We start from the raw sequence: 13695 nt of genomic DNA on the forward strand, positions 1-13695 counted from the left end.
GTGCAGGTACTGCCAAGCAGTGTAAAGGCAATGCACAAAAGTAAGTAAGGAATTTTATATATATATTTTTTTTTTTGTAAAATAAGGAACATCTACAATGAAGCAACCAAACAATTTAAGACCTTCCATTATCATCATCAACAATTAACATCACCACAATAATGACCAAAGTACCAAGTGCTGGGTCACTCAAGACCTGAACACAGATTCCCAGAGTAGAGCAGGACAGTGTGAGTCAACTGTAGCTGGAAGACATGACCTGCCACTGGGGACAACAGTGGAGAACAGTCTAGCTAAGTGCATAGTGCTTCTTAAAGAGCTGGGTCTTTAGCTGTCTTTTGAAAGTAGAGAGGGACTCTGCAGATCGAATGGAGTTGGCCAGTTCATTCCACCATTTAGGGGCAACAGAAGAGAAGAGTCCAGCTAGTGATTTTGAGGCCTTGTGTGCTGGAAGCACTAGGCGCTTTTCAGAGGCTGAGTGTAGCGGGCGAGAAGGGCAGTAGACCTGGATGAGGGGTACCAGGTAAACTGGAGCGGTTTTGGTGACTGCTTTGTAAGTCATGATTAGAGTTTTGTACCTGATGCGAGCTGCAACTGGAAGCCAGTGTGGCGAAATGAGCAGGGGAGTGACATGAGCTGTCTTAGGCTGGTTGAAGACCAGACATGGTGCTGCGTTCTGGATCATGTGCAGAGGTTTAACTGTGCATGCAGGGAGGCCTGCCAGTAGAGAGTTGCAGTAGTCAATGCGTGACATTACAAGAGCCTGAACCAGGAGCTGTGTTGCGTGTTCTGTCAGGTAGGGTCTGATCCTCTTGATGTTATAGAGGGAAAAACGGCAGGACCGAGCAATCGAGGCAACATGAACCTTGAAGGTTAGCTGGTCATCGATCATGACACCCAGATTTTGTACAGACTTAGTGGGCATGAGACTTGAGTATACGGATTCACACTGATATTGGGAGTATTCAGGGGTAACATGCTCATCTCTTGTCCTGACAGTACCTGCAAAGTTTCATCCGTTTTGCTCCTGGAGATTATGCTGCATACTGTGCAGAGAGGCTGCGACGCACCAGAATGAACGGGATGAGAGGGGAGCCTCCGTCCTGGCTGGAACTGCAGGTAAAAAAAAAAACATGAGAAACTTCGGCTGATATTTAAAATGATCCATGTCTGTTTCAAAAAAGTCTTTACTAGCTATCTTATTAAAATTCTTTAAATATAAGTTCTCTGAGATGTTTTATCACACTCAACAGTAACATCTCTTTCAAGACACTTGGAATAAAACTCACTGTAGGAGGTTTTACAGTCACTGATGTTGTGAAAAGTTAGATGCATTGCTATCTGGAAAAGAAATATGTGGCGATGTAACTTTTTCTATAAGTCTGCCTCTTTTGTCCTGATGAACATGATCTTTTCTTTTTACCATGACAGGCGACCAAGACAAAGAAGCCGATGATTGTGACGGTGAAGCTGCTGGATGGACGCTCCATGAACCTGCCTGTTGACTCAGCTTCTACCTCCAGAGAGATCTGCTTGGCCCTCTCGAACAAAATCAGACTGAAGGACACCTTCGGCTTCTCGCTCTATGTGGCCCTGTATGAAAAGGTACGAAGTAACCTGCTTTAAATGCTCCTGATGAGTGAGTCTGTTTTCTGATTATCTTATTGCTTTGTTAATGTTTGATCCAAACTCTCTTGACTTTTGGAAGGTAAAAAGTAAAATGCTCAACAAATGAACTTAAAACCACATAAAACAAACATTTTCTTATATGCAGTATCAGGTCTTTCTCCTGTTCGTGACTTTAGTGTCCATGACTTTAGTGTTGACTTGTTCTGCAGGTGTGGGCTCTGGGCAGTGGCCGGGAACACGTGATGGACGCCATCTCTCAGTGTGAGCAGGAGGTGAAGAGGAGGGGAGGCCAGGAGCAGCACGCTCCCTGGCGTCTCTTCTTCCGCAAGGAGATCTTCACCCCATGGCACGACTGCAAAGAGGACAAGATCAGCACAGACCTCATCTACAAGCAGATCATCCACGGCCTGAAGTTTGGGGAGTACCAGAGTGAAAAGGTGGGTTTGAGATTTAACATTCATCTCGTGTTGTTGCCGCTCTGATTTCTATTTCACATACTTTCTTTTCACATTTCCCTCTCACAGGAGGACGATTTAGTCCAGCTTGCTGCCAAACATCTTTACGTCCAGCACGGCTCAGACGGCGGTCCAGAACAAGTGAAGGAAGTTGTTCAGGACTGCATCAACAACTCTCTGCTGGAGGCAAAGTCAGAGGCCAAGTGGGTGCAGATGGTCAGCACAGCTCATGCTCAGGTCAGCACCATCAAACTGAACAGAGATAAGCTCCACAACAACCTTCAGATGGTTTTCAGCTTACCTTTGTCTTCTTAAAACACACCAGGGTTCATATTTTAGTTCAAGACAGAAATCAGACTCAGTGAAGGCAGAGATGGTCGACTACGCCCGAGAGAAGTGGCCCATGTTCTTCTCGAGGTTCTTTGAGGTCGTCAAACTGTCAGGTGAGCATCTGTTAGCAATTTGAAACAGACACGAGACATCTGTTCCTGAATCAAGAGGAACACCCCCCCATGGTGCGCTCATTCCAATATTTATGCTTTGATAAGTTACATAACCCGAACACATGGCCTTTAGTGTCCACCGCCCAGGCCTTGTTTTTTCAAGCAGCATGTTTTGACACCAACACCACACACCCTTACCCTTTATCTCAGGGGCGTGCAGAGAGGTCATTATTTATATCTGTATCTGATCAACCAAAGAATTATCTGGATCTGTTTTCAGATATACGTAAGTACTTTCAGGCATTGCTGTCACTTAAACCTATTGCTGTCTATTTGAATAACCATGATATTATGGTGCTATTATGGTGTTAGTGGACGCTTAGTCAAAATGTAATTAAACTTGATGGCTTTAAGTCTCAAATGGATGAAAACTGACTGAGATACAAGAAACAACCAGTTGCCACAAAGCAGCAACCTCCGGACTCAAACTATGAAGCCCATGCAGAAGTGTTATAAACTGCAATTCATCGAGCGTCCACTAGAGGCTGGCTGCAGAAACACCAGAAACCACATACACACACATTCAAAAAAGACGATCTTTGCAGCAGAAATAAACATGTTTACAGCCTGGTTCAAAAAACGGCTTGGCTCTACGTAGCTTATTTCTCTATCTGCACACACTGTACAGGGGTGAATTTTTTTACTAATGCGACGGTTCAGAAGATATTAAGATCACAAGTTTTTGCCCAAATAAGGACATGACTGACATGACTGAGGCGGGAACACATAGCTGTTGGCTAGGAGGCTCAAACTCTGCCTCTTTACCTCACACTAAGTCAGGTTAAGTTCAGCATTACCAAAATGTCTCCCGCTGACGATTGGCTTCAAAACAGCGCTCAGAAACAGATGGGTGACGTCACGGATACTACGTCCATTATTCATACAGTCTATGGTTGCCACACCAGGCTTTCATCTGCCAGTGACTACCAATATCAGCTCCTCCTATCCCGTGCCTCTCTCCTTGTCAGTGAGAGACAGTGTTTCCCTGAGTGATAAAGACAGATTTTAAACTAAACTACAATTGGTCTTTTTACAAGTAAAGAAAATGAACACATACAGATAAAAGGTAAAGGTTGTAAGCTTAACTTTAATGTGCAGTTTTCATGAATTTCAAAGAAATCTGTCTGCCAGACTCAAGGCTTTCACTGCTGAACTGTTAATGCCTCCTCCTCCAATGTGAGACAGAGATAGACAGCTACACTGCTGGTGTGCAGCCTGCTGCATGCGTGTAGAGAGATAAGGTCCACAATATCTGGTGAATAACTTCAATAATGTGGACGAAATAAAATGACTTTTGACAGGAGCTTTTTTAAACGGAGGAAATGAACACATCTCGTCTTGGCTTTATTTTGATGCACGTTGTGGAGGTTTGATTTACATGAAGCCACAGCCTCAGTGAATGAATCCAGCAGGGGAGGGGCAGAAGGAGATGAGTAGAGCTGCAGGCTGCATTAATGAAGCCCATTACATTAAGTTTACTTTGTTTTTTAATTTCAAGATAATAATGATAATATTCAGATATAAAAAATTTGTTATCCACTTCATTATACTTGCCTTTTTGAAGTCCTGTTTGGATTCAGACTCATCTCTATCACATGCCTCCTCATGGCCCTCTCTCAACCCCTACAATTAAATAGATGGGCAGGATAAAATGATGTCAACACTTGAAATACATGATCCTTATTTTTCAGTCCAACCAGCAGATGTAGATAGATGGTTTTCATCTTAAGTGACTTTACATTTATTGTCCTCGCTCTAACGATAGCTGTGACTGGAGGCGTTGTGTTTTATGTGATCGCCTGTCTGTTAATCTGTCACACTCAGGAACACCCGGAGGGAACAACTCCAAAACTGGCACAAAAGTCCCATTGTCCTCAAACATGAACGGATGAGAAATGTGGACATTAACCGTCAAAGGTCCAAGGTTACTGTGACCTGATATTTGTCACATTCACTTCAGGGCTTGATATCTCAACAACGCCTGGTGGAAATAATACATCTGATTTATTTCTCCATAAAAAGGTCACCATCTGAGATCTGTTAGTGAAGAATCTCTCCTCACTCCACTCCTCTTCTCACTGTTTGTTTTATTTTCCCAAAGATACTCTACTAACAAACACGTGCTCTGCAGGGAAACAGAGACTCCCCTCTTTTCCTCAATGAAGTGTTGTAACTTATGTGATCTGTGTCAGACTGTAATACACAATGCTTTAAAGGTGACATATCATGCAAAATTGACTTTTTAATGGTTCTTTACCTGAAATATGTGTCCCTGGCATGTCTACAAACCCCCCGAGAATGAAAAAAATCCATTCTGCTCCTGTTCTGATTTCTCCACCTTTCTGTAAATGTGTGTGAAACGAGCCGTTTCAGACTTCCGTGTTTTTGTTACGTAACAACAATATCCGGTCTGTCACGGAGTCAGAGCTCGGAGCTTGTTCAGCCCATAGACTGTATAAAATAATACTGAACCCCTCCTCCGTTTTTCATTACCTGCACATGTGTGCTAACAAGGAGCTTAGGAGGGAGGCATGCTAGTTGTAGGCTGTCTTAATAAACACAAAGGTCGGTTTTACTCCCCACGTCTGCAGATTTGAAGATCTAGTGGATGATTTTTATTTATCATGGATAAGTGCTAGCGCTAGTTAGCATAGCCACATAGCTACATGTTCATAGCTGTAGCTGTAGCTGTGTTCCAAGACACATGTCAATATACTGACAAATAAAACAACAAGAAACACAGAATCTGTGACCAATCCTTCATAAAAGGTCCTGCTGCCTTTCTGGTAGAGGTCGGTTTTACTCCCCACGTCTGCAGATTTGAAGATCTAGTGGATGATTTTTATTTATCATGGATAAGTGCTAGCGCTAGTTAGCATAGCCAAATAGCTACATGTTCGTAGCTGTGTACCAAGACACACGTCTACATACTGATAAATAAAACAACAAGAAACACTAAATCTGTGACCAATCCTTCAGAAAGGTCCTGCTACAGGCGCCTCTCCGTCAGGATCAGATTCTGGATCAGATTCAGAGGGTTGAAGTAACGTGATCTCTGAGCAGCCGTGTATATTCAGCCAACATGTAAACATTAGATCAACGTGCTGGAGAACCGAGGCACATCCACTTCCTGAGGGGGCGTGGTCAGAGGGAAAACAGAGTGTTCTGAGGAGGACTGAAGAAGAGTGGTTTTCAGGCAGACCAAAATCTGATTTCAAAGTGTTTTTTTGAGCTTAAACTTTAAAGACATGTTTTGGGGACCTCTTAGACCAATATATATTGATGAAAAAAGCGTGATATGTCACCTTTGAATAGAAACACTGTACCACTGAGAATAAAACTCAAACAGAAGAGAAGAGTGAATACGTGGGTCGGGGACAACATGTCTCCTGTCCCTGGTCTCTACGTTACCTGCTGCTTAGTTTGGGAATCATCCTTTCTCAAACAATATGAGCTCTGACACACACACACACACACACACACACACACACACACACACACACACACACACACACACACACACACACACACACACACACACACACATGACATCATTAAGGAAAACAGAAATAATTCCACAGGGTTCTTGAACTCGATCTAACGATTATAGTGCGTTCCCGCTCCTGAAAACAGGGCTCCAGGAAGTACCAACAAACCTTTAATCCTAGACAGGAAAACATCTTATTACTGCCATCATATCTCCCCTGAGTCATGCTGTACTGCTTCTTGTTCCTGTCATGGACGTTTGGTTTTAGGTCCTGCTCTGCCGAAGAGTAAATTCATCGTGGCCATAAACTGGACCGGAATCACATTCCTGGATGAGAGAGAGAAGAGGCTGGTGGAGCTCTCGTTCCCCGAGGTCACCGGAGTCAACACCATCAGGTACAGACAGAATCAGAGGCAGGAGAGGCAGTGTAAGAAGTTAAAAATGTAAACTATTAAAGAGTGTGCCATGACTGGATTCTGCTCTGATGCCCACACAGGGAGGGTAAAGCGTCCGGACAGGCAGTGAGCCTGCTGACTCTTAAAGGAGACTTTACACTGAGCGGGAGCGCAGCCGGGGACATGGCAGAGCTGATCACCATGTTCCTCAGTGGACTGACGGAGAGATCACAGTACGCTGTAGCACTCAGGGAAGCGTCACAAGGTGAGAGGACTTTTATTCTCACGCTTTTAAAGCTGAGTTTTCTCTCTTTTAGTAATATTTGCTTGCTGAATTCCTTCATGTCTTCCTTGTCTCTACAGATGACCCTGCATTGCTCAACTTCAAGAAAGGAGATCTCATTATAATTGTCAAAGACAGTGAGTTTCCTCTGCAGCGCGGCTGGATCAAGGGCCAAAACGAGAGCACAAAAAGAACAGGAGCTGTCCCCACTGAAGACATCTTAATCCTGCCCACACTCACCAAACCCTCCAACGAAGTCATGGTGAGTAGAAACTAAAACACAGCCCTCTTATTAGAGCTACTGTTCTCTGAAATCAAGGAGTTTTAAGTGTTCTTTCTTCTTTCAGAGCCTCCTCAAGATGTCCCCTAACCAGAGGAAAACCGCCATCTGGGAAAACCAGAAGGAAATGGGAACAGTGGAGAGGATGGCTCTTTTCACGCTGAAGGAATTCTCCCTTGAGTACTTCAGGTATCTAGAAGTGTACTCATACAAGCTTATCAACAAGAAACTTCACACTGAGCCAGCAGCAAGAAAATCTGTCCTTTTGCTTTGATCCTGCAGACAGCCCACTAAGGATGTGAACCGTCAGGTGATTTCCAGGAACGCTGCTCCGGAGAAGCTTTGGGTGAACTCCAGAGAGCCACTCAGACAGCCTCTCCTCAAGAAACTGCTGGGAAACCCCGAGCTCAGCCACACAGCCTGCCTGGCCTTCACTGATATCCTCAACACAGCAGACTCCAAACAGAAATCTGAGTTATCACCGAGATTCTTTACCGCTCCTTTTCAGTTCTCTTTCAGATCAGCTGCAGAGTTTAAGTTTTTTAAAGCAGGGATCAAAATGTATCCAAACTCAAATGATATATTTCATGATTTGATTTCATACAGCCCCTCTTTTCATACTGCAGTGAAAAACAATACAAAAAAACAAACTATCGCGAGTCATCCTGACTATCTGTGTGTGAACTTTCACCTCTTCATCATAGTCTCTGCATTACTGACTCATCACAGTGGCAGTTAAAAGGTTTTATCTATGCTCTGGCAAGGCAGCGCTCTGTAATCACAGTCTAACACACTGACTCTGAATAAATATCAAACATATTATACTCTCAACAGTGCTGCAGAGAGAGAGACACGTACATTTGCATACAGACAGGTGCAGATGCAAAACAAAAACAGGACAGGTGAGCATGAAGCCTGTTGCTGCTCAGTGTTGTACAGGTTCATAAGTGAAGTGCATGAAATCCACTGCAGGACAAAGAGTGACAGCTGCAGGTTCAATGTGCATTTGGAGATTAATTTATTATATTTGAGTTTAAGACAAAATTATTGAAAAGGAAAATTCAGTGGAAGCTGTTTTCTTGTAGAGACATGTACACTACCAGTCAAAAGTTTGGACACACCTTCTCATTCAATGGTTTGTATTTATTGTAATGATTGTAAACACTGTAGATTAATACTGAAGACATCAAAACTATGAAAGAACATATATGGAATTATTGAATGAACAAAAAAGTGTTAAACAAAGCAGAATCTGTTTTATATTTTAGATTCTGTAAAGTAGCCCCCTTTTTCCTTCATGACAGCTTTGCACACTCCTGGTATTCTCTCAGTCTGCTTCATGAAGTGGTCTCCTGGAATGGTTTCTAATGAACATGAGCCTTGTCAAGAGTTCATTTGTAGAATGACTTGCCTTCTTAATGTGTTTGAGACCATCAGTTGTGTTGTTCAGAGGTAGGGTTGGTACACAATTGTTAGCCCTATTTGACTACTGTTGTAATCCAGATTATGGCAAAACCAGATTATTTCATAGTTTTGATGTCTTCAGTATTAATCTACAATGTTGAAAATAATTAAAATAAATAAAAACCATTGAATGAGAAGGTGTGTCCAAACTTTGGACTGGTAGTGTACATACCATATAAATGCCCTAGTCTAGGCCCTTGTGCATGCCATGAACACATTAAAGATATAGTGTAGCTGGACAAACTAATTTTAAAAGCTAAGACAACTAGCCTACCTAAGCTAGGTAATGTCACAGTTTGTATAAAAAGGTGTCTGTAACCCCCCTAAATGTCTCCTAGTGCTATGTGATCAACTGTTTATTCCTCCTTGACTGCTGTGCACCGATCCTGAAGTATATGGGAGATTACCCCACCAAGCAGATGCAGAGTCCTTTGGAGCTCACCGACCAGATCTTTGGCCCCGCCACCAAACACGAGGTGCTCAGGGATGAGATCTACTGCCAGATCATGAAGCAGATGACCAGCAACAACAACAGGTTCGATTTTGTTTACCTTTCTCTGTTTTATATCATTATTAACTGGATGTCATTAAATTTGGACAGCTGATTGGACAAAACAAGACACTTTAAGATGTCAACTTGAAATCAGGAAAATATTGATAATGTTTTGCTTTAACAAAATAATTCAAAGAGTAGTTGTGCACCGAGTGCCTGAAGACCTATGAGGTGATAACTTTTAGCTTATGCTCACATTTTACTATCATGTGTGCCAAGTTATTATCTTGAACGCACAAACTATCATCCTGTCAATGCAGTCGTCATGATATCACATGCCAACAAGTGTCATTAAATGTAATAGTTGTCAGTAGTTTTGCTGTTTTTAATGTATGAATACTGTTCAGAATGTATCCTTACACTGCAACTTGTATTCTGTGTCTAATATAAGTGCTCTACATGGTGGGGCTTAGGGGTGCGCCCCATGTAGTGTCTCTATGTAACTGCTCTGCTAAAGTTTGTGAAATGAAGTCAGAGTTTCCAAAGTGTGATGTAACCATGTTGTATGGCTGAGAGAACTTTGAAGTTTCATGTGATGATATGGATTTGTAATTGTGACTCTCCACATTATGCTTTATAAGCTTGATCATAGCTTTAACGTTAGCAATGATGTGCTAGCTAACATTAACTAAAGTATTACCTCCTGTGTTTGAGCATTTTCTCAGCTACAAAGGTGGCGGTGTGAGATATAATGTGCTTCTGTTGTTATCAAATGAAGTGCGTGAATGTTTATATTTTGGTTATCATGCATGGCAAGAGAGAGCGCACAACCCATACTCAAACAACTTACGATGTTGTGCACATGTGATGAACATGTTCACACCAGATAAAAAGTATTACATTTAACAGGACTTCAAGATAAAACTTCAATTCAATTTTCATCAAAGCTTGACTGGTGAATTAAAGTTACTCGAGAGCTTTAAATACAGGCAGTAAAAAGCAGTAATTAAAATGTATCAAGTCTCTGATGGTGAAGTGTAAAACCATTGAGTTGAGCACAGAGACTCTTCAGATGTAATGCTTTGTCTTAAGTCTTTTTTCTGTTATCTTGTCCATCCTCTAGGTTCAGCATAGAGCAGGGCTGGCAGCTGATGTGGCTCTGCTGTGGCCTATTTCCTCCCAGCCAGTCTCTTCTGAGACACACCCAGCGATTTCTGGAGACACGTCGCAGAGAGCCCCTTGCCGCTGACTGCTTGCAGCGCCTGCAGAGCTCACTGAGGTTAGCCCAGCAAGCTTTTTCATATGTCACCAAACCAATGAGCTTTGTTTCCCCCTGTTTCAATTCAGGGTATAGGAAATGCAAAGTGTGTCAGCATCAATCAGAAGGCTGATCATTTTCTTTTTGATGTATCTTATTGTTTCTAATGTTCCACAGTTTGCACAAGTGGAGCAGGTTTATAAAATAGCATGACAGCACATTAACGGTTACCTTACCTGCTCTAACGCTAACACTTACAGCAGATCTATTTATGCAAACATGTTGGATCACCTTCACAATGACTTGACCACACTTTGCATCTGCATGGCCTTCTCAATTAATACAACGTGTTGACTTCCAGTGTAATAAACACAGTGACAGAAGACTTAATGGCTTTATTTAGAGAACAGGACAGATGACAGAGCAGGAAACTGGGCGAGAGAGAGGAAGAGCTTCATGTAGTAATGTAGCCTCTGTACACAAGGCACATGATGTAACCACAAGGCCAAAATAGGGCCCCAGACAGTGGGCTTTTTTTGTAATTTCACAGGTGTTACATTGTAGTGTCCTATTTTAAAAACAGAGCGTATGCTCTTTTATTGTTACAGCGTTTAAACTTTGACTTACATCAAAACATAATATTTAAAAAAAAAATGTGATATGTGTTATATGTTAGCATATAAAATATATACTTTTTTATTTTATTTTATTTTATTTTATTTTAATTTTATTTTTTTAATTCGTATTTATATCTTATCTTATCCTTCTTCTATTAATATTTTGACTTTCTCACATACTGTTTATAAGAGCTCTGTAACTACCGAATTCCCCTCCCCGGGATAAATAAAGTCTCTCTGATTCTGATTTTCTGCCCTGTGTAGGATGGATCCAAGGAATCTGCCACCACATCAGGTGGAGGTAGATGCCATCCAACAGAACAGCACCCAGATCTTCCACAAAATCCACTTCCCTAATGACACAGAGGAGGTACGAACACAGAACTCTTGTATGTGTAAACTTACAGACTATGTAACACTTACACTTTTAACCCTGTGATTCTTCTCCTTGTCTCTTTTAAGATATTTGAGGTTGCAACAAGCACCAGGATCAGGGATCTCATCCAGAACATCACCAAGAAGCTGGGACTGGCCTCAGCTGATGGATTCAGCATTTTTGTCAAAACACATGACACGGTTTGTTCAACATTTCTCAACCTTGTAAATTCAACTTTTAAAATAAGTCACTTATATCTTACTAATACACCCAACAAGAAAAACTCAATCTCAGTATAGAGGTGAGAGAAAACAACAATAATAATAATAAAAATAAATAAATAAATAATAATAATAATAATAATAATAACTTTATTTATATAGCACCTTTAAAAACAAATGTTTACAAAGTGATTTGACAAAATGCAATGCAAGAGTTTAAAAAGAACAAGTGGTGTGACAACAGACCAGTAAATCATTGTTGAGAGGTTTTTAATATAAATAAGTAAATAAATAAATAAAAATTAATAAATAAAAATGCATAAGTAAATAAAAGCATTAAAAGGACAATAAAAGAGGTTTTCAGAATAAGAGGACAACATCACATCGGATGTTGGATAAAGGATAAATTCGGAACATTAAAATAATAAATGAAAAAAACTCACATAAATGTCACATAAAAACCTTTAAGAAGAGATTTAGAAGATGTCACTGACTCTGCGAGCCTTATCTCCTCAGGGAGGTCAAAAAAAAACTGCACAAAAAAATTCTCCCCACACATCAAGCAAACAGGCTCTCCCCTGGTATAGTTTATGCCTGTTCCAATTTAATGCATCATGTTGGTGATAAAGAAACCAAATGGGTTTACAGATCACATTTAAAAGCATCTTTTAAGGTCTGTATTTGTGTTGATTTCAGGTTCTCGGTTTGAACGACACAGAATACTTCTTCGATAGTCTGAGACAAATCACAGACTGGTCTAAAAATGCCAAGAGGATTAAAGAAGGTAAAACACTTTCTACTCTATCCACTAATCTGTCTTTTGTTGTGTCTCTCTGTTTCATCAAAACCCTCTCTACTGTGTGTGTTTTCTGTGTTGTGCAGGTGGGCCTGTCAACATCCCCTACCTCGTGTTCTTCATGAGGAAGTTGTGGTTCAATGTAGTTCCTGGCAGAGACATCGAGGCTGATCTAATCTTCCACTTCCCTCAGGTCAATTGGATTGATGCAGCTCAGTTACCATCACATACTCTATGCTGATTAGTCGATCTATATGATATGATGTTTTGGTGTATGCTGGAAAAGCAGTCTGTATGGAGAGCAAAAGCAGGTGGAAGGCAATCCTCAGTGATATCATCCCCACTCTCATATTATAGTAGTAGTATTAGGTAATTGGAGTCACCACTGATTTGACATACTGACGGCCAAATTCCACCAGATCTGTGTCTGGTCCGTCTCTGATCCGTCACAGCACCGGATCTGATAGGTTTCTATTCTAGTCAATGTGTTAACTTCCACTGGATCCGCTCTGTTGCGTTCCGGCTGCGTCTCTGATCCGGCAGGTTGGAACGCAACGGATCAGTTAGCAAGACTTCTTCTTCAAGACTTCTTTTCTATTTTTTCAACTTAACTAGAACAACAAACCGTCATGATGAGCGGAGCCAGGCCTGGAGTCAACAGGTCAGAGGTTTTCAGAGGATGAACATGGATGAGGAGAGGAGGAGGAGAATCCTTGATTCAGTATTTACCGTGGGGAAACCTCGGTCACATGACTCCAGCTGTCCATCGGTCCTGCTCCGTGCTGCGTCCTGAAAACGCAACCAGTGGGTGTTGACTGACGAGAGAGCACGGAGCCGGACTGCAGCGGATCAGAGACGGAACTGGTGGAAGTCCCGTGTGACAGGCGGGGACACTTAAGGCCCTCCTTAACTCCACCCCTTGTTAGGTTACTTCAGCATTTCCAATATGTCGGCTGCCGTTGATGCTTCAGAAACCAACGGGTGATGTCACTGAGACTATGTCCGGTTATATACATTCTATAATTTCACTCTAATGCGTCTAGTTTCATCGTGATATGCAGAAGTGTTCCAGATTAGTTTCTTCTTCTGATGCACGGCTTAGTTGGTGGCAAAATGAAAGGTTAGACTTTGTCAGTAATCTGTGTAAAATGTCTTTCTATCTTTCAGGAGCTGCCGAAGTACCTGAGAGGATATCACGTTAGCACCAAAGAGGAAATGATCCACATTGCATCTCTGCTCTTCAGAATAAAGGTCAACAATGACAAAACTCAGCTGGTCACGATTCCCAAGTTGCTGAAAGAGCTGGTGCCCGCTGACTCGCTGAAGGCCATGTCTGAGAATGAGTGGAAGAAGGTACGAGGGATCTTTTCACTGATTTCATCTTAACATCTCTATTATCCAGTTTTTAACTAGTTGGATAAAGTTGGTTTAACACTTT

General features: G+C 41.7%; 1 protein-coding gene across 1 annotated transcript in view; it reads left to right on the forward strand.

Moving 5' to 3' along the window:
- LOC117825303 (unconventional myosin-VIIa) overlaps positions 1-13695 on the forward strand; it is a 34457-nt gene that overhangs the window by 17349 nt on the left and 3413 nt on the right. The window contains exons 28-44 of the mRNA XM_034701069.1: positions 1000-1119; positions 1432-1605; positions 1839-2066; positions 2154-2321; positions 2410-2527; positions 6343-6469; positions 6571-6734; positions 6833-7014; positions 7100-7221; positions 7315-7469; positions 8878-9031; positions 10113-10268; positions 11129-11234; positions 11327-11440; positions 12158-12245; positions 12344-12450; positions 13425-13610. Of these exons, the coding sequence (XP_034556960.1) occupies positions 1000-1119; positions 1432-1605; positions 1839-2066; positions 2154-2321; positions 2410-2527; positions 6343-6469; positions 6571-6734; positions 6833-7014; positions 7100-7221; positions 7315-7469; positions 8878-9031; positions 10113-10268; positions 11129-11234; positions 11327-11440; positions 12158-12245; positions 12344-12450; positions 13425-13610 (2469 nt within the window). The remainder of the gene's footprint in view (positions 1-999; positions 1120-1431; positions 1606-1838; positions 2067-2153; positions 2322-2409; positions 2528-6342; positions 6470-6570; positions 6735-6832; positions 7015-7099; positions 7222-7314; positions 7470-8877; positions 9032-10112; positions 10269-11128; positions 11235-11326; positions 11441-12157; positions 12246-12343; positions 12451-13424; positions 13611-13695) is intronic.

Source organism: Notolabrus celidotus, chromosome 2 (genome assembly GCF_009762535.1).
Source record: "Notolabrus celidotus isolate fNotCel1 chromosome 2, fNotCel1.pri, whole genome shotgun sequence".
In the NCBI taxonomy this organism is placed as follows: domain Eukaryota; kingdom Metazoa; phylum Chordata; class Actinopteri; order Labriformes; family Labridae; genus Notolabrus; species Notolabrus celidotus.